This window comes from Pongo abelii, chromosome 1 (assembly GCF_028885655.2).
Source record: "Pongo abelii isolate AG06213 chromosome 1, NHGRI_mPonAbe1-v2.0_pri, whole genome shotgun sequence".
NCBI lineage: Eukaryota > Metazoa > Chordata > Mammalia > Primates > Hominidae > Pongo > Pongo abelii.
The window spans coordinates 1,844,737-1,869,486 of NC_071985.2; the positions used below are offsets into that span (position 1 = coordinate 1,844,737).

Consider the following 24,750-nt stretch of genomic DNA (forward strand, 5'->3'; position numbering starts at 1 on the left):
TCATTGCCCACAGGGGTTTACTTAGCACCTAGAATGTGGCTGGTCTGAATTGGTAGATGCTGGAAGTTTAAAACGCAGAGTGACTTTGAAAGATTTAGTACCAAAAAACAAAGAACAAAAAAAAATCCTTCATTAATATTATATTTATCATATATTTAAATTATAATATTTTGTATATATTGAGTTAAATAAAGTATTGCAATCAATTTTACCTGTTTATTCCTCTTTTCTGTTGCTACTAGAAATTTTAAAATGACACCTGTGGTTCGCATGTGATTTCTATGGAAATTGCTGCCTTGGAGGATTGCTTCCCTTTTCAAAACTCGGGCTCCTCGGACGGCTTCCTTAGAAGACCAGAGGCCGAGAAGGTTAATAAGCCTGAAATTTTAAAAGAATTATTATTATATTGTTTCCTATTTTAAATATTATATATATTATTCACAAATGAATGTAACATTGTTTACAAGGTTAAATGTGTATAAATGAATGTCCCCTAGGCAAGGTTGGGACAGCCCTCCCGGAGAAGAGCTGTAGCCAGAACGCTGCCTCATTCAGACACGCGTGGGAGCTGTCACCTGTCACTAAGAGCCTGAGGGGGCGGGGCCTGAGGCCCTACCCAATCAGGGGCACCGGGGCGGGGACTGCCTAATCAGGCGCTCCGCTAGAAAACCCGAGGCGGCTTCCGGGTCTGCCCGGCCTTTGTCTCTCGTGTCCGCACGTGCGTGGCTCGGCCAGTAGCCGCTGCGCTTCTCCTTCGCTCTCGGCGGTTCAGGAGGCTCTGCTGCAGCCGGGGTCCTCCTGTGACCTGCATGTACTGGGGGATTCGCAGGGAGGATGTCGGGACACCCCGGAAGCTGGGAAATGGTGAGTTGCGCCGCCGGGGGTCTGGAGAAGGGAAGGGGCTGTGGCGGCCCCGGGCGCCGGGCTCCCAGCGGTCGGCTCCCGAGAGCGGACCCGAGTCCCTGCTGGCGCGGCGCGGCCGTCGGTCCTTTCTGGCGCCCGGCAGGGCTGGGCGGGCAGCGGCACCCCGGGCTCCCGTCCCGTCTCTGCACGGCGACTTCCGTCCTGCCCGAATCCGCTTCCCTCCCCGGCCCCGCGCCCGCGGCCCCGCGGCTCCCCGGGATCCTGCAGTGAGACCCCAGGCGCCTCAGGGGAGAGGCCCAGCGCGGTGTGCGGGCTCGCGCCTGCGAGGAGCTGTGGCCGCTGGCGTTTCTAATCCCTCCTCAATCCTGTTAAAAATTAAACTGAGGTTTCATTAAAGCGTTACAGAGTTTGAGCAAACAGCGATTCATGAGTAGGGGAGCACCCAGCCACGGTTTTTGGTTTGTGGGCCAACGGACGGTCTTGATGGAAAGGCTTTTATAAAATGTGTAAGGAAGTAAACCAAATTTATTTATTTATTTTTTCTTTTAATGATTGGGTTGGGGGGAGGTCTCCCTATGTTGCCCAGGCTGGTCTTGAACTCCTGGTCTCAGCCTCCCAAAGTGCTGGGATTACCGCGCCCAGCCCAAAGCAACCCCAATTTAATAATTGATTGGTTATAATTATGTAGTTCTGTTATTCGGATTATTTAGGTGGATGGTTCCTGGTTATGTAATCAGAGGTAAATTGCTGATTTGGGGTTGGTTAAGTTTTGTTTCCCTTCAAGTTAATTACTTTACAAGAAAGGCATGAAGTACCTTTAGGTTTTCTTGGTGAGGAATTCAGGGCACCATCATCACTTTAAGGGAGGAGGCCACCCCTCATATTGTCTTATGCCCAATTTCTGCCTCCAAAGAAAGAAGAAGCAAAAACTAAAAGGCAGAAATGAAATCCACAGGCAGACAGCCTGGCGCTGGGCCCTGGGCCTGGTTAAAGATCGACCCCTGACCTAAGCGGTTGTGTTATCTATAGATTCCAGACATTGTATGGAAAAGCACTGTGAAAATCCCTGTCCTGTTCTGTTCCATTTTGCAGCCCCCAGCACGTACCCCCTGCTTGCCCAATCAATCACGACCCTCTCACGTGGACCCCCTTAGAGCTGTAAGCCCTTAAAAGGGACAGGAATTGCTCACTTGGGGAGCTCGGTTTTTGGAGACGTGAGTCTTGCCAAAGCTCCCGGCCGAATAAAGGCCTTCCTTCTTTAACTCGGTGTCTGAGGGGTTTTGTCTGCAGCTTGTCCTGCTACAACTTCAGTCTAATTTCTTCCTATTTAATTATTTCCACAAGGGTACTGGTTTCCCCTGCATTTTCCAAATGTAAGGCAAGCAGGGTCTCAAATCCATGACCGTATTCCCCAGCCTAACTCTTCTAGAACTTGCAGTAAAATTCTAAATTTCCAGTTTCTTCCTCAGACTCCCAAACTCCAACTTCCCCTCTCCAATTTACAACTTTATTATTTGTTCTTTATTACACATTTGAACCAGATGCAGTATTTTAATTGTTTATCATGTTTTCACTGAGCAGTGAGGAGCTGTTTCTGAACGTTTCTCGTGAAAACAGAGAATAGTCACCTGATCTAGTCCACTATAAAAAATTCTTTGTATCTTCATTTTGTCTTCCCTAGGCACACTCACAAACGTCTTTGGATGGAGGTTTCCCTTTGGAACCTTCACGTGGTGATGTGTCCTCAGCCACCCTCCTGTCTTTTCTGGGTCCTGGGTTCAAAACTGTTTGAGGATGACCTAATGTGCCCACACTGGCCATGTCTCTTGGAGTGTCATAAATAGTGAATGTCAGCTGTTGGGTCCTCTTCTTCCTAAAGACAAGGTGAGGTTTAGGGGTGGAGCCTCTCAGAGGAGCAGCTGGATGGCATGAATCCCCTGGGAGCGAGAGGAGTCTCCTGGGATACTCTTCCTCTAAAAAGCTAATCCACTGGGACTTAGATTTTTTTTTTCTCTTACCCCTGTTATCACTCCTTAGAGACAAAATGCTGGTCAGGCAGTCGGATACTGGTATTGAGGGAAGAAAGAATTTCTGCCCTCTGGATTGTCTCATACTTGGGAAGGGAGAACAGCATTCCAAAGTACAAGGAAACCCCGCCCCACAGTGAGGCAAGAACCTGAAAAGCAAAATGCATTTGGGGCAGAGTGGGGACACAGTGCAGTTTTTGGGGGGACGGTGGGCATTGAGTACTTCCCTGAGCAGGATGGGGTGGGAGGGTACAGTGGGGACACGGCGCAGGTTTTTGGGGGGACGGTGGGCACTGAGTACTTCCCTCAGCAGGATGGGGTGGGAGGGTAGAGTGGGGACATGGTGCAGGTTTTTGGGGTACGGTGGGCATTGAGTACTTCCCTCAGCAGGATGGGGTGGGAGGGTACAGTGGGGACACGGTGCAGGTTTTGGGGGGACGGTGGGCATTGAGTACTTCCCTCAGCAGGATGGGGTGGGAGGGTACAGTGGGGACACTGGGAGAGACATTGGTGTCATCCAATCCAATGTTGGTATTTTGAGGGAAAGACAGAAATGATTCCTGCCCTCTGGATTCTTTCACACTTGTGAAGGGAGAAAAACAACCTTAAAGAACAAGAAAATTTCTTCCAGGAAGATGACACAAAAACCTGCCAAGCAAACTGCACCTTAGGCACACAACGGGCCACAGTGCAGTGCACTGGGAAGGTGGTCCTTGAGTACCTAGTCTCCAATGAGGACAGCGGGGACCAGGGAATCTCCTGTTTGAGAGATGGTCTTACTTGACATGTGAGTCAAACATACCTGTGTTCCAGTTAGCGCTGCTCTTCCCTGGGCTGCCCTCTTGCAAAGCTTTGTTCATTTATTGGTGCCTTAGGTAAACATAAAATGTATTTCATCAATAGAGCTTTAAAGATAAAATATTTACAAAGAGGCAAAGAAAGAAGTGGATATTTTAAATATATGTAGATATTTTAAATCCACTTCATATATATATATTTAGTGTTTTTAATTAAAAAATTTTTTTAATGTTATATCAATAAATTTGGGGTAGCAGGTGGTTTTTGGTTACAAGGATAAGGTCTCTAGTGGTGGTTTCTGAGATTTTGGTCCTGTCACCTGATCAGTGTACGCTGTACCCAATATGCAGTCTTTTGTCTCTCACCCCCTCCCACCCTTGCCCCCAAATCACCAAGGTCCATTATATCATTCTTATGCCTTTGTATCCTCATAGCTTAGCTCCCACTTATAAGTGAGAACATAGAATATTTGGTTTTCCATTCCTGAGTTAACTTCACTTAGAATAATGCCTCCAACTCCGTCCAAGTTGCTGCAAAGCCCATTATTTCATTCCTTTTTATGGCTGAGTAGTATTCCACCACATTTTCTTTATCCACTCATTGGTTGATGGGCATTTTAGGTTTGTTCCGTATTTTTGCAGTGGCAAATTGTGTTGCTGTAAACATGTGTGTGCAAGTGTTTTTTTGTTTGTTTGTTTGTTTTAATTGAGACAGAGTCTCACTCTGTTACCCAGGCTGTAGTGCAGTGGCACGATCTTGGCTCACTACAACCTTCCGTCGCCTGGGTTCAAGCGATTCTCATGCCTTAGCCTCCCAAGTAGCTGGGACTACAGGCATGCACCATCACGCCCAGCTATTTTTTTTTTTTTTTTGTATTTTTAGTAGAGACGGGGTTTTGCCATGTTGTCCAGGCTGGTATCGAACTCCTGACCTCAGGTTATCCACCTGCCTCAGCCTCTCAAAGTGCTGGGATTACAGGCATGAGCCACCACGCCCAGCCGTGTTTTTTTCATATAATGACTTCTTTTCCTTTGGGTACATACCCAGTAGTGGGATTGCTGGATTGAATGGTAGTTCTACTTTTAGTTCTTTAAGGAATCTTCATACTGTTTTCCATAGCGGTTGTACTAGTTTACACTCCCATAAGCAGTGTAGAAGATTTTCCTTTTCACCACATCCACACCAGCATCCCATCATCTATTGTTTTTTATTTTATGATTATGGCCATTCTTACAGGAGTAAGGTGGTATCTCATTATGGTTTTAATTTGCATTTCCCTGATAGTGATGTTGAGCATTTTTTCATATTTATTGGCTATTTGTATATCTTCTTTTGAGAACTATTCATGTCCTTTGCCTACTTTTTTGATGGAATTTTTTCTTGCTGATTTGAGTTTTTTGTGAATTCTGGATATTAGTCCTTTGTAGGATGCATAGTTTGTGAAGATTTTCTCCCACTCTGTGGGTTGTCTGTTTACTCTGCTGATTATTTCTTTTGCTGTGCAGAAGCTTTTTAATTTAATTAGGTGCCATTTGTTTATTTTTGTTTTTGTGCATTTGCTTTTGGGTTCTTGGTCATAAGTTCTTTGCCCAAGCCAATGTTTAGAAGAGTTTTTTTGATATATTTTATTTTCATTCCCCTGAGTGTATGTGGTAACTTTTTGAGGTCTCTTCTCTTTTGGGTAATTTCAAATGAAATTCTAGGGATTTTAATCAGGAATGCTACCAGGGAAGAGAAATAGGAAAAATCTCTCTTCCTTTATGGTTACAGAAAGTGAATACATTTCCACACACAAAAGTGTGGTACATAAATTGGTGAATTACAAAAATTAACCAAAACATCAGTTTGTTTCTTGCAGGATGAAGAATTTGTTAGAGTGGGTAAGTCTGTGCTGTTTTCTGTTGCCTGCATTTGGCACATTAATGCTAAATCTGTACAACAACCTTGCCCAATCACTGTGGCCAGGATTTCCAATACTGTGTTGAATGGGAGTGATAAAAGCAGAGGTTCTCTACCGCTCTTTACTGATCTTGGGAGAAAAGGGTTTTTTTGCTTGTTTGTTTTGGTATTTCAGCATTGATGGTGATGTTAGTGCTGGTTTTTCGTACTGTAGTTTCCTTTTAGTCCTAGTTTATTGTATGTTTTTATCATGAGTGGGTCTTAATAATTTGCCAAATACTTTTCCTGCATCAGTTGCAATAGCTACGATATTTCAGTCATTTTGCTAATGTCATACATTACACTGATTGATTTTTCATATATTGAACCATTTTATTTTAGGGATAAATCTCACTTGGTTTTGGTGTATAATCCTTTTACTGTGCTGCTAAATATGGCTTGTTAGTACTTAAGTGAGGATTTCTGGGTTAAGTACTTAAGTGAGGATTTCTGCGTTAGTATGCTGCTAAATATGGTTTGTTAGTATTTAAGTGAGGATTTCTGCATTAATAGTTATAAAGAACATTTGTAGCTTGTAGTGTCTGTCCAATTTAGGAGTTCTGATTACTGCATCAGTGTCATATAACTGTGAGTCTGTTTAGATTTTCTAATTCTTCATGATTCATTCCTGGTACACTGTGTGTTTCTAGACATTCATTCACCTCATCAATGTTATCCAACTTGCTGGTGTGCCCTTAGAGACTTTTTACATAAGATTTAAGACACAGATTTCTTTTATATGTGTTTTACTCTTATTGTATATGTATATGTATTCTGCTTGTTTTGTAAATATTTATTTTAGGTTCAGGGGTACATGTACACAATAGCAAATACACGGAATCAACCTAAATGCCCATCAACAGTAGACTGGACAAGGAAAATGTGGTATATACACATTTGTGAATAATGCTGCAGTGAACCTATGCGTGCATATTTCTTTATGGTAGAATGATTTCTATTTCTTTGGATATATACTCAATAAATGGGATTGCTAGGTTGAATGGGAGTTCTGTTTTAATTTCTTTGAGAAATCACCACACTGCTTTCCAAAATGAGTGAATTGAATTCCCACCAGCAGTGTATAAGCATTCCCTTTTCTCCACAACCTTACCAGCATCTGGTTTTGTTTTGTTTTGTTTTGACTTTATTACTTTTTTGAGGCAGTGTCTTGCTCTGTCACCCAGGCTGGAGTGCAGTGGCACGATTTTGGCTTACTGCAGCCTCTGCCTCCTGGGCTCAAGCAGTCATCCCACCTCAGCCTGACGAGTAGCTGGGACTATGGGCATGTGCTAACAGGCCCGGCTAAGTTTTTTATTCTTTCGTAGAGATAATGTCTCACTATATTGTCCAAGCTGGTCTCGAACTCCTGGACTGAAATAATCCTCCTGCCTCAGCCTCCTGAACTGCTGGGATTACAGGCATGAACCACCATGCCCAGGCTATTTTTTGAGTTTTTAGTAACAGCATTATGACTGGTATGAGATGGTATCTCATCGTGGTTTTAATTTGCATTTCTTTAGTGATTAGTGATAATGTTCATTTTTCTCATGTTTGTTGGCTGTTTGTATATCTTTTGAAAAGTGTTCATGTCCTTTGCCCACTTTTTAATGTTTCATTTTTATTTCCTTTTTGCTTGTTAATTAAGTTTCTTACAGATTCTGGATATTAGACCCTTGTTAGATGCATAGTTTGCAGATATTTTCTCTCACTTTGTAGGTTGTCTGTTTAATCCTGTTAGTTTGTTTTGCTGTGCAGAAGTTCTTTAGTTTAATTATGTCCCATTTGTCAATTTTTTCTTTTGTGGCAATCGCTTTGGGCATCTTCATCATGAAGTACTTGCCAGGTCCTATGTCCAGAATGGTATTTCCTAGGTTATCTTCCAGGGTTTTTATATCTTTAAATTTTTACATTTAAGTCTTTAATCCATCTAAAGTTTATATTTGTATATGGTGTAAGGAAGGGGTCCAGTTTCAATCTTCTACATGTGGCTAGCCAGTTATCCTAGCACCATTTATCGGATAGGAAGTCCTTTCCTCATTGTTTGTTTTTGTTGATTTTGTCAAAAATCAGATGGTTGGCCGGGCGCAGTGGCTCACGCCTGTAATCCCAGCACTTTGGGAGGCCGAGGCGGGCAGATCATGAGGTCAGGAGATCGAGACCATCCTGGCTAACACGGTGAAACCCCGTCTCTACTAAAAATACAAAAAATTAGCCAGGTGGGGTGGCGGGCGCCTGTAGTCATAGCTACTCGGGAGGCTGAGGCAGGAGAATGGCGTGAACCGAGGCGGCGGAGCTTGCAGTGAGCCGAGATTGCGCCACTGCACTCCAGCCTGGGTGACAGAGCAAGACTCCGTCTCAAGAAAAAAAAAAAAAAATCAGATGGTTGTACGTGTGCGGCATTATTTCCGGGCTTTCCATTCTGCTCCATCAGTCTGTGTCTGTTTTTATACCATTACCATAATGTTTTGGTTACAGTAGCTTTGTAGTATAGTTTGAAGTTGGTTAATATGATGCCTCCAAACTTTGTTCTTCTTGCTTGGCTAAGTGGGATCTTTATTGGTTCCACATGAATTTTAAAATAGTTTTATCTAATTTGGGTGAACAATGTCATTGGTAGTTTGATAGGAATAGCATTGAATCTAAATTGCTTTGGGTAGTTGGACCATTTTAGCAATATTAATTCTTCCTATCAATGAGCATGGAATGTTTTTCCGTTCATTTGTATCATCTCTGGTTTTTTTGTTTTTTTTTTCAGCAGCATCTTGTAACTCGTAGAGATCTTTCATCTCCTGGTTAGCTATATTCCTAGATATTTTATTCTTTTTGTGGCTATTGTGAATGGGATTGCCTTCCTGATTTGGCTCTCTGCATGGATATTATTGGTGTATAGAAATGCTACTAATTTTTGTGTATTTATTTTCTGTCCTGAAACTGTGCCAAAGTTGTTTATCTGGAGCTTTTCAACAGAGACTGTGGGGTTTTGGGGGGTATAGGATCATATCATTTGCAAACAGAGAAGTTTGATTTCCTGTCTTCCTATTTGGATGCCTTTTATTTCCTTCTCTTCCCTGATTGCTTTGGCTAAGACTTTCAGTAGTATGTTAATAGAAGTGGTAAAAGAGGGCATCCTTGTCTTGTTCCAGTTCTCAAGAGGAATGTTTCCAGCTGTTGCCTATTCACTATGATGTTGGCTGTGGGTTTTTCATAGATAGCTCTTATTATTTTGAAGTATGTTTCTCCAATGCCTAGTTTGTTGAGGGTTTTTAACATGAAGGGATGTTGAAATTTATTTAAAGCTTTTTTTGCATCTATTGAGATGATCATGTGTTTTTTTTGTTTTTAGTTTTGTTTATGTTGTGAATCACATTTATTGACTTGTGTATATTGAACTGTTACAGCCAAGGGATAATGCCTACTTAATCAAGGTGGTGGAACAGGTTTTTGGTGTGTGCTGGATTCGGTTTGCTAGTATTTTACATCTGTGGATTTTTGCATCTATGTTCATCAAGAATATTGGCCTGAAGTTTTCTTTTTCGTTGTTGTATGCCTGCCAGGATGACGCTGGCTGTCATAGAATGAGTTAAGGAGCTTCTCCTCTTTAGTTTCTTAGAATAGTTTCAGAAGGAATGGTACCAGCTCTTCTTAATACATCTGGTAGAATTTAGCTGTGAAACCATCTGGTCCTGGCTTTTCTGTTTGATAGGTTTAATATTACTGATTAAATTTCAGAGCTCATTTTTCTGTCCAGGGATTCCATTTCTTCCTGGTTCAATCTTGGGAGGTTTTTTGTTTCCAGGAATGTATTCATTTTTCTAGGTTTTCTAGCCTGTATGCATAGAGATGTTTGTAATAATAGTCTCTGAGGGATTTTTTTTTTTTTTTTTTAGTTTCTGTGAGTCTGGTGGTAATACCCTTTTTGTCACTTCTGATAGTGTTTATATGGATCTTCTCTCTTTTTCTTTCCTTTATTAGTCTAGCTAGCAATCTATCTTATTTCAGAAAATTGACTCCTGAAGTTGTTGATCTTTTGCTTTTTTTTTTTTTCTCTTCAATTCATCTCTGATTTTTTTTTTTTTTTGTCTTCTGCTAGCTTTGGGGTTGGTCTGCTCTTGTTTCTTTAGTTCCTCTAAGTGTAATGTTAGGTTGCTAATTTGAGATCTTTTCAAAGTTTTTGATGTGGGCATTTAGTGCTATAAAATTTCCTCTTAACACTGCCTTAGCAGTGTTCCAGAGATTCTTGTATGTTTGTTCTTATTAGTTTCAAATAATTTCTTGGTTTCTACCTTAATTTCATTTTTTTCTTTGGATTTGTTGAGGATTGTTTTATGGCTGAATGTGTGGTTGATTTTAGAGTATGTGCCATGTGCAGCTGAGAAGAATGTATATTCTGTTGTTTTTTAGTGAAGAGTTCTGTAGGTGTCTTAGGTCCATTTGGTGAAGTGTTGAGTTCAGATCTCAAATATCTTTGTTAGTTTTCTGCCTTTATGATCTAATACCATCAGTAGGGCATTGAAGCCTCCCACTGTTAACTGTGTGGTTAAGTCTCTTTGTAGGTGTGTAAGAATTTGCCGTATGAATCTGAGTGCTCTTCTGTTGGGTGCATACATATTTAGGATAGTTAGGTCTGCTTGTTGGATTGAACCTTTTACCATTATGTAATACCCTTGTCTTTTTTTTTATTGTGTTTGGTTTAAAGTCTGTTTTATCTGAAATTTGACTAGTAATCCCTGCTTTTTTTTTTTTTTTTTGCCAAGAGTTAATATATTTTATATGTAAGTAAAGATATACAGTCGTACATTGCTTAATGTGTTGTTAGGCAGTTTTATAGTGAGAACATAATAGTGTGTACTTATGCAAACCTAGATGGCATAATATACCACACACCTAGGCTATATGGTATGGCCTATTGCTCCTAGATTTACTTTTTTCTGTTTTCCATTTGTGTTGTAGATTTTTCTCTATCTCTTTACTTTGAATGTGTGGGCGTCATTGCATGTGAGATGGGTCTCTTGAAGACGGCATACGATTGGGTTTTGTTTCTCTATCCAGCTTGTCATTTTGCCTTTTAATTGGGGCATTTAGCCCATTTACATTCAAGGTTACTATTTATATGTGTAGATTTGATCTTGTTATTGTGTCATTAGCTAGTTATTATGCAGACTTGTTTGTATGGTTGCTTTATAGTGTCACTGGTCTATGTACTTAAGTGTGTTTTTGTGGTGGCTGTTAATGGTCTTTCCATATTTAGCACTCCCTTTAGGACGTCTTACAAGGCAGATCTAGTGGGAACAAATTCTCTTAGTAGTTGCTTGTCTGAAAATGATTACGAAGCTTCTTTTGGCTGGTTGGGAAATTCATGGTTGGAATTTCTTTTCCTTAATGCTGAATATAAACTCTGATAATGCACAATAAATTTTCTGGATATTGGAGAAAAATTACTGGGCTGTAGATTGTGGTAAAGTTCAAATTACTGGAAATAGCAATGGAGTATATCCACTGCCTTGGCCTTCATTTCTGCATATTTATTTGGTGTGGTAATCACCACTTGAGATTCTCTAATTTTTGTTCTTCTAAAGAATGTGAACTATTATTTACTATTATTATTATAATAATATGCCATATTATTTGGCTATTTTATTACCAAGAAAATGGATTTCTTTCCATAAATGGTCTTTTTTCTTGTTATGTATCTTTTGCTTTTTTTTTCCATTTTTAAATCATGTTTTCATTCATTTTTACTGTGCACACTAATTTCTTTTATATTGCATATATTGCAGATTTTTATTTTACTGTTTTTTGTCTTTTAATTCTCCTAATTTTAATATATTTGAATTTGTCAGTCTCTATTGTTTGCTCCTTTTCTCCTATTCATATGTCAAAAAAACCTTGTCTGTGACTTCTGCAAGTGGTCTATTTGTACTTTTTACGTTTGAATATATGACAAATTGATTATTGTCCAACTAATAGAGGTCAATGCAATTCATTTTTTTCCCAATTAAATACCAGTTAGCTTTGTCCATGTTTAAAGTGCTTGATACTTCCTTCACTATCCTACAGTGCCTCCTCTGTTATTAGTCAGCTTTCCATATCAGTTCCAGCTCATTAAAGACTATATGCCTTTCTCTTGGCCTAGTTCTTTATCTCTCTGCTTATACTACACTGCCCTGAATATTATATTTGGAAATCATTGATGTGTATTAGGCAAACCATCACACTGTTATTCAGAAGACTTTGACAGTTGTTAGGCAGTTGTTATTTCTGTAGGTTTTGAAAAGTAGTTTCTGCTGAACTGCTAGAAAGTCTGTTTCAGGCATCTATGAAATTTTACATGAATATCATTTGTAAGAGGTGACATCTAGTTGACATTGAGTTTTTTTCTTTGAACGCATGCCTTTTCACTTATTCTATTCTGCTTTGACATTTTTCAATAGAAATTGTAAAATAATTATTTTTGGATTATTGAATATTGATTATTAGTGTTAATTACCTCTTGATTAAATTTGGACTTGAGTGAACCACTTATAAGCTTCTACACGTTTTCTCTTTGTGTAACCATGTGGATTGGGCTCAATTTCCCAATTAAAAAGTTGTGGCATCATATATGAAATATTGTCTACCAGAGAAGCTCATCAGATACCCAGTGCTCAGAGTGTGTTTTTGTTTGTTTATTGAGGCTGATCCCCTAGGCACCACTGCTACAATAAAACAAAATAATAGACTTTTGGAAGGAAAACGGGTTCAGCAAATACCAGATTGTTTAGATAAACTATTTAGCAACAGTGAGCTACTTTTATCACTTAGGTTGTTGGGATGCCTCTGAAAATGTAAGTTCCCTCATACCAGCAAAGGTTGAACTTTGTAGCAGGTATTTCTAAGGGTAAGTAGTCTTGTGACTGCTCATATTAACTCTCTTATGCACACCAGATAGTAAGACTTTGTTATGATATGTACTGCAGGTATATGCTATAAAGAAAAATCATAACAGCAAATATTACTCCCTGGACTCACCAACAAGAAGGGTGTTCCTTCTCTGCTGCTGCCTTGCTGAACAGTTCAACTTTAGCATAAGAACTGCTGGCTGAGCGTGGTGGCTCACGCCTGTAATCCCAGCACTTTGGGAGGCCGAGACAGGCGGATCACGAGGTCAAGAGATCGAGGCCATCCTGGCCAACATGGTGAAACCCTGTCTCTACTAAAAATACAAAAATTAGCTAGGCATGGTGACATGTGCCTGTAGTCCCAGCTACTTGAGAGGCAGAGGCAGGAGAATCACTTGAGCCTGGGAGGTGAAGATTGCAGTGAGCTGAGATCATGCCACTGCACTCCAGCCTGGCAACAGAGTGAGACTCCGTCTCAAAAAAAAAAAAAAAAAAAAAAAGGAACTGCTATGTGGAAGAAAGTAAGTGTAGACAGAGTCATAGTTCTAGTGACCAAATAGTGGAATAAATGTTCACCACAGAATCAGGTGAACATCTTATAAACTGACTATAGATTTCCAGTGCTTTCAGTCTCATCCATCCTCTACAAAAATGTGGAATGTTTTAGAACTCGGTTGCCTTTGAGGATGTGGCTGTGAACTTCACCCAGGAGGAGTGGGCTTTGTTGGATCCTTCCCAGAAGAATCTCTATAGAGACGTGATGCAGGAAACCTTCAGGAATCTGGCTTCCATAGGTAAGAATCCCAATATTTCTTTACTTAGTCAATCAGAAAGTAAGTGTTTCATGGTTTTCAATGTCATTCCATGATCTGGAATGTACAAAGGGAACACTTTGATGAGTAAATGAGGCATGGACCCAGTGTGCAATGACTCTTGTTTCTTAGTCTGTTTTCTAATTGTGATAACAGAATACCTGATCCTGGGTAATTTACAAAAATAGTTTTATATTGGTTTATGATTCTAGGGCTAGAAAGTCCAAGGTTGAATCTGGTAAGGACCTGATGCTACTTCAGCTCAGGGCATGAAGCAGAAGCGAGTGGGCACGTGCAAAGGGATCACACAGCGAGAAAATAAGAGTAATTCTTGGGAGCTAAACTTGCTTTTGTAACAACCTGCCCTCTGGCAACTAATTCAGTCTTGCAAAAGTAAGAGAAAACATGCATTCCCAAGCAAGGACATTAATCTACTAATAAGGAATCTGTACCCATAACACAAACAATGTTGCCATATTGGTGACCAAATTACAGCATTCATTTTGGTGGGTACAAACCATATCCCCAACATAGCACCTAGAGTCTAGTAATTTTTCTGTAATTTCAAATAATTTGTAATATATTTCTGGGTCTACATTTTAGGAAACAAAGGGGAAGACCAGAGCATTGAAGATCAGTACAAAAATTCTTCAAGAAATCTAAGGTAATTTGCACTCACAAGAGGAAGCAGTCCCCCTTGGGGTCAATTGTAGTATGTAATCATATGTTTAAAGCAAACAAGGCCAGGCATGGTGGCTCACACCTGTAATCCCAGCACTTTGGGATGCTGAGGTGGGCGGATCACCTGAGGTCAGGAGTTTGAGACCAGCCTGACCAACATGGCAAAAACCCATCTCTACTAAAAATACAAAATTAGCCTGGTGTGATGGTGCACGCCTGTAATCCCTGCTGTTTGAGAGGCTGAGGCAGGAGAATTGCTTGAACCTGGGAGGCAGAGGTTGCAATGAGCCAAGGTTGTGCCATTGCACTCCAGCCAGGGAAACAAGAGCAAAACACCATCTCAGAGGGAAAAAAAACCAAGCAAACAAAATAAATTAAGACAACATCAATTTATTCTCAGAGTTTTTACCAAAAATATATACTTCAATGTAACATGGATGTTAAGTGTTTGCAAAATAGTTCACTTGAAAACAGTATTGTTTTAGTCTACTTGCATTGCTATAAAGGAATATCTAGGCTGAGTAATTTATAAGGAAGAGTTATTTGGCTAATGGTTCTGCAGGCTTTATCAGAAGCATAAAGCCAGCATCTGCTTCTGATGAGGACCTCAGAGATGGCAGAAGGGGAAGGGGAGCTGACGTGTCACACAGGGAGAGAAGGAACAAGAGAGAGAGAAAGGAGGTGCCAAAGTTTTTGGGTTTTTTTTGTTTTGTTTTGTTTTGTTTTGAGATGGAGTCTCTCTCTGGTATCCAGACTGGAGTGCAATGGTGCAATCTTGGCTCACTGCAACCTCCGCCTCCTGGGTTCAAGTGATTCTCTGGACTCAGTCTCCCAAGTAGCTGGTATTACAGGAACACGCCACCACACCCAGCTAATTTTTGTATTTTTAGTAGAGACAGCATTTCACCATGTTGGCCAGGCTGGTCTTGAACTCCTGACCTCAAGTGATCTGCCCACCTTAGCCTCCCAAAGTGCTGGGATTACAGGCGTGAGCCACCATGCCCGGCCATTTTTTTTTTTTTAAACAATCGGATCTTTCAGGAACTAATAGAGCGAGAAGTCACTTATTACCACAACAGTGCCACTTATGTGGAATCTGCTCCTATGACCCAAGCACCTCACACCAGGTCACACCTCCAACATGAGGATCAAATTTCAGCATGAAATTTGAAGGGAGTAAATACCCAAACTGTATTCAATACTAAGAAACTGCATATGAGAATATTACTGTATTGTTAATAGCTATAGGGGAGGGAGCCATGTTGTAGACTAATCAATCCATTTATGTTCAATTTGTTTATGTTAGAAAACCTGCAGTTTCTCTGATATTGGTAGCAGTGTAAGTTCAGACTTAGTAATAAAAGAAAATAACTAATAAACCATTAATGATGGGGTTGTCATTTTTTGTAGAAGTCATATGATAGACATACTGTGTAAAATTAAATAAGTCAGTGTAGAAAAACCTCCAGATGCCAAATTTTAATCTGAACAAAAAAATTCCTGCTAGAGTAAAACCACGTGAATGCATTGTGTGTGAAAAATTCTTCATACGTCATTCATCCCTTATAGGCACATCATATCTCACTCTGGAAACAACCCATATGGGTGTGAGGAATGCGGAAAGAAGCCATGTACATGTAAACAATGTCAGAAAACTTTCCTTTCTGTCACAAGGGTTCACAGAGACACAGTAATGCACACTGGAAATGGACATTATAGTTGTACAATATGTGAGAAAGTTTTTAATATTCCCAGTTCATTTCAGATACATCAGAGAAATCACACTGGAGAGAAACCCTATGAATGTATGGTATGTGGGAAAGCCTTAGGTTTTTCCCGTTCTCTTAATAGACATAAAAGGATTCACACTGGAGAAAAACGCTATGAATGTAAGCAGTGTGGGAAAGCCTTCAGTCGTTCCAGTCACCTTCGTGACCATGAAAGAACTCATACTGGAGAGAAACCCTATGAATGTAAGCACTGTGGGAAAGCCTTCCGTTACTCCAATTGCCTTCACTACCATGAAAGAACTCACACTGGAGAGAAACCTTATGTGTGCATGGAATGTGGCAAAGCATTCAGTTGTCTCAGTTCCTTGCAAGGACATATAAAGGCTCATACTGGTGAAGAACCCTATCCATGTAAGCAATGTGGGAAAGCCTTCAGATACGCCAGTTCCCTTCAGAAACACGAGAAAACTCATATTGCACAGAAACCCTATGTATGTAACAATTGTGGTAAAGGCTTCAGATGTTCCAGTTCCCTTCGTGACCATGAAAGGACTCATACTGGAGAGAAACCCTATGAATGTCAGAAATGTGGCAAAGCCTTTAGTCGTGCTAGTACCCTTTGGAAGCATAAAAAAACTCATACTGGAGAAAAGCCCTATAAATGTAAAAAAATGTAAAGGCTTTAATCACTACAGTTTTTGTCAAAAACATGAACAGTCACATACTTGAGAGAAACTGTGAATGTAAGGTGTAGGAAAGTACTTAATTTTCCCAGATTTCCTCAAATACATGAAAAGAATCAAACTGGAGATAAACCCTTACAACTATAATCAATAAGGTAAAGCATTCAATTTTTCCATTTCTTTTTGAAAACTTGAAAGGACTCACTGAAGAAAATCCATATGAATGTATAAAATGTAGTAAGGCCTGCAGTTGTTCCAGTGGTATTTGATGGTATAACATAACTCATTCTAGAGAAAAATTTTATGAATGTATCGAATGTGAGAATGCCTTCATTTATCCTATAACTCACTCAAGAGACATATGGTAACACATACTCCAGATTGACCTTATAAATAAAAGAATGCCCACCAGATTGAAACCCTAGAAATACAGAAAATTCTGAATTTTAACAATTACTTTAAAAGTCATGTGAAAACTCCCACTGGAAATAAATCCTGTAAATGTAAATATTATGGAAAACCTTATGGAAAATAATTATAGTACAATTCTCAAGAAAATTCACTATGTGAATGAGATGTTTTAGGAGCTATAAATAAATTGAATATATCAGTTGCTCATTTTTGAAGAGAGTCTCTAGAATATAGATTTTCACTTCTTTTAAAAAAAAAAAAAAAAACATTGCGGCGAGACTTTTTTTTTTTTTTTTTTTTTTTTTTTTTTTTGAGACGGAGTCTCACTCTGTCTCCCAGACTGGAGTGCAGTGGCACAATCTCGGCTCACTGCAAGCTCTGCCTCCCAGGTTCACACCATTCTCTTGCCTCAGCCTCCTGAGTAGCTGGGACTACAGGTGCCTGCCAAGACGCCCAGCTAATTTTTTGTATTTTTAGTAGAGATGGGGTTTCACTGTGTTAGCCAGGATGGTCTCAATCTCCTGACCTCGTGATCTGCCCGCTTCTGCCTCCCAAAGTGCTGGGATTACAGGCATGAGCCACCACACCCGGCCGAGGCGAGACTTCTGTAAGTATTCTTCGAGCAGTAGTACAAGAGTTAAATATGTATTCTTCCTTTTTAAGCTGGTAAATAAATTTCCTTTTTCTACCCATTTTAAACTGTGTTGGTTATATGGGTAAATTGAAATGTATTTCTTTTCCTTTTTTCTTGCATAGCCATTTTTTAAAATATTTTTTAAATATTTAAAATATAAAATATTTTTAAAATATTTTTTAAAAATTTTGTGGGTTACACAGTAGATGTGTGAAATGTATTTGTAACATATATGTAGGTTTAACTTCTGTGTAGTTGTTCAATTATTTTGTTATTAATTGGCCATTGATAAATGAGTCTATTTTCTTTGCTAATAGAGTTGCTGTCAATTTGTAAGTACGTAAAGTTTATTATAGAGTATATTCTCGTGTGAATTATTATTTTCATCTGTTGTTCTTTACATTGTCATTATTTTTGGCTATTTGCATAGGCCACATTGGTTTAAGGAGAGAGACCTGTGATCGAACAGTGTCTTGTGTCTAATCTGAGAAAGAAAGCATCCAGTCTTACCATCATGTATGATGTTAGCTGAGGGTTTTTAAAATAAATTCCTTAAAGCAGGTTGAGAAAGTTTCCTGCTGTTCATTATTATTGAATATCTCATTGTCAAGTGTTGTTGAAGTTTTTCTCATGGTTTTTGTGCATCTATTGGAATGATCTTGTGGTTTTTCAAATTTATTCTGTTAACATGGTATATCATATTAATTGACTTTCTAAAATAAGAAATTGGGTCTAACTTTGTTACCCAGGCTGGTCTCAAACTCCTGGGCTCAAGTGATTCTCCTGCCTTGCCCTGTCAAATTGTTGGGATTACAGATGTGAGCCACTGTGCCCAGCCAAATTGACTTTTAGATGCAAAAACAACATTGCTTTTTTGGGGGGTTAAATCTCTCTTGGTAATGAAGTATAAGTCTTTTTATATATTGGTAAATTCAGTTTTGTATCTTTTGAGACTTTTTGCATCTATACTGAAAGAAATTTGAGTACCCTTGCATAGTTTATAGTGCTATATACTATATAGTATTATTTCATATATATGTAGTTTATTAGTTCATTCTTGCACTGCTATGAAGAAATTCCTGAGACTGGGCAATTTACAAAGGGAAGAGATTTAATTGGCTCACAGTTCAGCATGGTAGGGAGGCCTCAGGAAACTTACAGTCCTGGCAGAAGGTGAAGGGGAAGCAAGGCATCTTCACAAATTCACAAGGTAGCAGGAAGGAGAAGTACAAGCAGGGAAAATGCCAGATTCTTATAAAACCATCAGATCTCATGAGACTCACTCATTATCATGAGAACAGCACGGGGGAAACCGTCCCCATGATTCAGTCACCTCCACCTGGTCTTGCCCTTGACACATGGGGATTATTACAAGTCAAGGTGAGATTTGGGTGGGGACACGGAGCCAACTTATATCTGTGTGTGTGTGTCACACATGTGCATGTACAAGGAGACATCCACTCTGGGGAGAATTAGGTATCTCAGACAGTTGCCTGACAAGTGATTGTTGTGTAGGAAAGCATAGTGACCTTGTGTTTTCTGTGCTGCTTTTTCTCTTGCTGCTGTTATGTGCACTCTTCTGATGAGGTGCATATCCATAGATCCTCATGATTTAGGTGCAGATGAGCAAAGAGAAGGGAAATAATCACTTTATATTATCCTCTCCCAGTACCCCTCCCAGTACTGAACTCCTAGCCAAAGGGGGCTTTCCTTAGCATGGCTGCTCACCAGCATTCTAAAGATATAATCCTGTGTCCACAAGGCTTGATGAACTTAGACAAAATGACCTTCTTATGGACGCGAACTTCAGCAAGATTTAGTAGCCCTCACTGGAGGCTTAGGTGGTTTTCTCCACTGTGGGTTGCTGGGCTTCTGAACTCTTTCCCTTAATCACACAGATGGTCTACACAGTTACCAGGTAGAGATAGTACCTGAAACCTGTAACTTTACACGAGTAGAAATCCAAAATGTTGTAAGGCAATTGTTACAGCAAGAAAGGAAAAGACTAGTTATGTGATGTGCTCACATCCAGAAATCTAATAGCAGATGACTCACCAATCATAATAGAGCATGTCAGTTAAAGGCACTCCGTGACTTCAGTCCAGACAGGATCAAGTCCCCACTCTACTCCTGTCCAGTGTCTGAATTTAGACAAATCACTTACCCTCTCGATGTTTAAGTTCTCATCCTGATAATGGCAGCACCTACCTCATAGATTTGTGAAGAATAGAAAGTTACTATATGGCTGCTTATCATAACAGTGATGAATACATTGCAGGGACACTTTAACTGGTGTACCTTTACATGTTGGAAACCTTTTAATAATTGAAAAAAATCAAGTAACATTTCTAAGGGTGAAACTAATGGTCAGTGCAGAGTATTGGATTTTATTTGACTTTTTTTTTTTTTTTGAGATGGAGTCTCGCTCTGTTGCCCAGGCTGGAGTGCAGTGGTGCAATCTCAGCTTACTGCAACCTCTGCCTCCCAGGTTCAAGCGATGCTCCTGCCTCAGCCTCCCGAGTAGCTGGAACTACAGGCGCCCGCCACCACACCCAGCTAATTTTTTGTATTTTTAGTAGAGCTGGAGTTTCACCGTGTTAGCCAGGATGGTCTTGATCTCCTGACTTCGTGATCCGCCCACCTTGGCCTTCCAAAGCTAGATAAGTAATTTTAAAATCCCTTAATCTTCTCAGAAGTACACGGGTTGTATATGTTTGTTCAGTGCTCATCTGTTTATTCACTCATCTCCATAGAACTGTAAACATAATTACAAAATAATAACATTACAAGAAACTGACAGTATGTACTCACATACATAAATATATTATCTAGACATAAAGATGTGATTGTTTTTCTGTGTGTGACACCCAGATTATGCTTATCTATCAAGGAGTAATCCTGAAATTTGCACATTAAGAATGTAAAAGCAATAGTAATTACAATGATTTACCATAAAGTCTATTATATTAATATATCACTGTACTAGGTAATTTGTGGTTAATTTATCTTTATCCAACTGCATACAATCAAGTAATATTTGTCTTTAATAGGAATAATTAGTCTATTTTGTTGAATATTATAATGGATATATTTGGGACTGGGTTTATTGCATTGCTGTGTTCACAATACCTGCTCTGTTTTCTTTTTATCTTCTTTTGTACTAAATTTTAATATAATTCTACTTTTTCCCTCATATATATATAATTATATAATTATTTATTATATTTATTTATATTTTGTTTTATTTTTGTTTTTAACCTAGAAATTGTAGCTTACTTTTAAACACTGTCACAGTGTCAAGCAACTTAATACCTGTGCCCTGTGGACAGCAATACTCTATTTAGCATCCTTCAACTTAAAACAAAATTCTTACATGTATTTAAAATATTTAAAGATACATGCACATGTCCTAAATGGATAGCACCATATAATTTTAAATATTGGGGACAATTTTGTCTGAGGCTTTTTAGATCTAAAAAAAAAAAAAAGTGGCGGGGGGTGGGGAACAACATTTTTAGCCCAAAGATACCACCAGATACCACCTTGTGATCCCAGTCACTTATTCTCAGGGATGGACACTATATTGATCTCTAACAGCACAGGTCACTTTCCTCTTTTATACTTTATATAAACATCATGCAGCAGGAGCCCTTTTGTACATGGCTTTTAAAATCCAGTAGGTTGTTTTGAGTTTTTCTGTAATTCTGCATGTTGTTTTGGATTTTTTTTTAGCATTGAATTCTGTTGTGTGAATATCAGACAATCACTCCGTGCTGATGCACATATGCATGTGTTTTAGTTGAGGGTATTAGGAACAGGGCTGCTATGTAAATTCCAGAAAATGTATTGGTATTGGTGAAACATGTACAAATTTCTGTTGGGAACATATGTAATAATCACATTGTTGTGTTGTATGTTTACATCTCTTCAGCTGTAGGTGATATTACCAGTTTTCCAAAATTGTACCACTTTTTACTTGTAACACTTTTCATGCCAACAAGTAACGTGTGAATTTCCTAGAGTACCCACATCCTTGCCAACACATGGTATTTTTTTTTTTTTTTTTTTTTTTTTGAGACGGGGTCTCTTTCTGTCCCCCAGGCTGGAGTGCAGTGGCGCGATCTCGGCTCACTGCAAGCTCCACCTCCCGGGTTCAGGCCATTCTTCTGCCTCAGCCTCCTGAGTAGCTGGGACTACAGGCGCCTGCCACCACGCCCGGCTAATTTTTTGTATTTTTAATAGAGATGGGGTTTCACCATGTTGGCCAGGATGGTCTCGATCTCCTGACCTCATGATCCGCCCGCCTCGACCTCCCAAAGTGCTGGGATTACAGGCATGAGCCACCGCGCCTGGCCCAACACGTGGTATTTTCCGTCATTTTCATTTAGTCTTCTGGTTGCTGTGTGATGGTCTCAGGCTTTATTTACATTTCTCCAATTACTAACAGACTTGAACATTTCAGCACACTTTTTAGTTATTGAATAACCTCTATTTTGAAGACTTACTTTGCTCATCTCCCACTATTTTAGGGGACTTTTTCTTCTTGATTTATGGTGGTTCTTTACATGAAGCTGGATAAGATTCCTTTCTTTGGTATCCCTCTCACTCAGTCTCTCTCTTTCTGTATTTTGATAAGCTCTTAATTTTAATAAAATTTTGTTATTTTTCCCAGTATATTAAATATTTTTTGTTTTATTTAAGAAATATTTCTCTTATTCTAAGGCCACAGAGATTTTGTTTTTTAAATGAGGATGTATATTTAAAATTTTATTTTGCAATTCATTCAGAATTGAGTGTTTTTGTGGCTAGGAATTCCATTTTTTCCAGTAAGCTAACAAAATATAATGAATTCTTTTTCATTTGCTGTCACCTGTCATTGTCTCACCCAAGTTAATATCATCTCACTCTCAGAGCTGACTTTTCTGTGAAGACTGTATAATTCTGTTCCTTTCTTCATCTTTCAGTTTTCAGCAGCCCCACAGCACCAAAGAGTCAATGGTAGTTTTGGTCAGAAATCTTCAGTGGGCCTTTTTTGCTCAATGGATAAGTTATTTTCATATTTTATTTATTTGTATGTTTAATTTTAAAATATTAGTTGACAGATAATATTGGATATATTCAATATATCTCCAAATACACATTGTGTGGTAATTGTTACAAAATCAATATCTGCCGTGACTTAAAAGTTTGTCCTCCACCTAAATTCATGTTGAAACTTTAAACTCTAAAACAATAGTATTAAGAGGTGGGGGCCTTTAGGAGGTGGTGAGGTCATAAAGGCTGTGCCCTCATCATTGAGATTAATGACTTCATAAAAGGACTTGAGGGAGTGAGTTCTGCCCTTTCTGCCCTTCTGCTGTCTGTGAACATAACATTCAGGATGTCATCTTGAAAGCAGAGACCAAGGTCTTCACCAGAGACAATCTGCCAATGGCTTGATTTTGCATTTCCCAGCCTATATAACTGTAAGCAATGAGTTTATGTCATGTATAAACTACCTAGTCAGGTATTTTGTTAAAGCAGCAGGAAGGGACTGAGACAACATCTACTGCCACCCGTGCTGTACATTAGATTGCCAGAACTTATTCATCTTATAACTGAAAGTTTGTACCTTTTGAGCAATGTCTCCCCATTTCCCCTACCTTCCGGCCCCTGGAAACCACTATGTAGTCTGTTTCTACGAGTTCAATGTTTTTAAGCTCCATCTATAAGTAAGATCATATAACATTTGTCTTTCTGTGTCTGACTTATTTTACTTAATATTCTCCAGCTTCATATTTTCACAAATGACAAGACTTTTTTATGGCTGAATAATATTTCATTGCATGTGTGTGTGTATCACAATTTCTTTATCCATTCATCTATTAATGGGCATTTAGGTTGTTTCCATGTCTGGCTATTGTGGAAGGTGCTGCAATAAATCTGGGATTGCAGAAGTCTCTCTGAGATACTGATTTTATTCCTTTGGATATAATCCCAGAAGTGGGCTTGCTGGATAATATGGTAGTTCTAGTTTAATACTGTGATGAGCCACCTTACAGTTTTTTATAATGGCTGTATCAATATTCTCATATATGTAAGGGAATATTGCTCCCTTTTGGAAGACAATTCTTCATGGATCTCTCACTTCATTTTCCCACATCTTGTATAAGCGTTTCTTCTGGGTGTCTTTTTCAGGATTTTTTTAAATGAAAGAAACAGACTTGAAGGATGTGTCTCTTCAGGTCAAAGGCCAAATAAATAACTGGACAATTTAATAAAGATTATGCCTTTCTCTGAGGCCGTGGTCGGACGGTTTTCTTTGAAACACATGTTAAAGCACTGGGATTTCTTAACCTTGAGATTCCTCAGCTGTGATCAAAATCTGCTGAGCAGAAAGCATCCAGTTGGGTCTCTTTGATCATCCCTGTCACTTGGAGTGGACGTGGGGAACAAATGCAGATATGGAGCTCTTGCTTTCGTTTGTGTGATGAATCGTCAAATATTTTTCATCAGGCCCAGGAATCTCATGCCTTCCTCTAATATCCATGAAGTTGACAGTCTTAATTTTTTGGCTTGCAAATAGAAAAAAATCCAAGAATGTTCACATTTTTGACAGCTTGGGTGATGATGGGATTGATTCTGAGAAATCTGTAACCTTATAACCTTGTATAAGAGGAAAGTAGAAAGATTCTTCACAGACCTGGCCGGGGCTTATGAGAAGGTTTCCTGGAACAAGTAGCAAATTCTCTCACCCAAATGAGAGTTGAGCAAGAGTAAGATCCCTCCACTCTCCAACCTGTTAGCCAGGCTGTCATGCGACAGGGAGAATTGAAAGGAGCAGTCTAAATGTGCCTCATATGTTCATTCTCCTAGCCAAAGTAGGAAAGAATGAGGAGTCCCCAAAGCTGATAGAGCACTTTGGATAAATAGAAAATATTGTAAGTTCTTGTGGTTTTGCTGAAAGCAGTCAACAGGCTGCTAGAAACTAAAAGGAAATGTGGGTGTTGGTGCCTTGCTTATAAGCAGAGAGTCTCTCTCTCTGTGTACTCGCTGATACCAAAACTCCACTGACAGGGCTTGGGCAGGGTTCACTATGAGGGCAGAAATGTCACAGAACAATGGAGGTGGGGCCTTTGGGGATAACTCAATGTTCTCTTGTGTTTCTACACCAAAATTTACAGCTAGAATTGTGTTACATGTGTTTGTGCTTCCCTGTCTCCTAAGTGCCAAAGGGGATTACTCCAGTCTGGGTGAGAGACAGAAGAGTGTGAGAGAGTCAGACTTCTCCATTTGCCACGGAGGGCAGGTCAGT

At 39.4% G+C, this 24,750-nt stretch overlaps 1 protein-coding gene across 4 annotated transcripts; it reads left to right on the forward strand.

The window, feature by feature from the left end:
* The first annotated feature begins 652 nt into the window (after positions 1–652).
* On the forward strand, positions 653–24,742 carry ZNF124 (zinc finger protein 124). Of its 4 annotated transcripts, XR_010140031.1 has the most exons (5): positions 685–864; positions 13,173–13,299; positions 13,921–13,981; positions 15,568–16,566; positions 24,663–24,742. XR_010140031.1 is itself a non-coding variant. In XM_002809215.5 (4 exons), exons 1-4 carry the CDS (start codon positions 835–837, stop codon positions 16,403–16,405), a joined length of 1,056 nt encoding a protein of 351 aa, XP_002809261.2. In that variant the 5' UTR covers positions 653–834; the 3' UTR covers positions 16,406–22,153. The 4 variants fall into 4 exon arrangements, 3 of the variants coding, with proteins under 3 accessions (XP_002809261.2, XP_024105245.1, XP_054405830.1); XM_002809215.5 differs by lacking the exon at positions 24,663–24,742 and having other exon boundaries at positions 653–864; positions 15,568–22,153; XM_024249477.3 differs by lacking the exon at positions 24,663–24,742 and having other exon boundaries at positions 653–864; positions 15,754–22,153.
* The last annotated feature ends 8 nt before the right edge of the window (positions 24,743–24,750 follow it).

Coding starts and splice junctions, on each gene's coding strand:
- ZNF124 (XM_002809215.5), top strand. CDS start 835: ATGTCGGGACACCCCGGAAGCTGGGAAATG. Junction 13,300..13,920: donor CAGGAATCTGGCTTCCATAG/GTAAGAATCCCA, acceptor TCTACATTTTAG/GAAACAAAGGGGAAGACCAG. Junction 13,982..15,567: donor AATTCTTCAAGAAATCTAAG/GTAATTTGCACT, acceptor CATCCCTTATAG/GCACATCATATCTCACTCTG.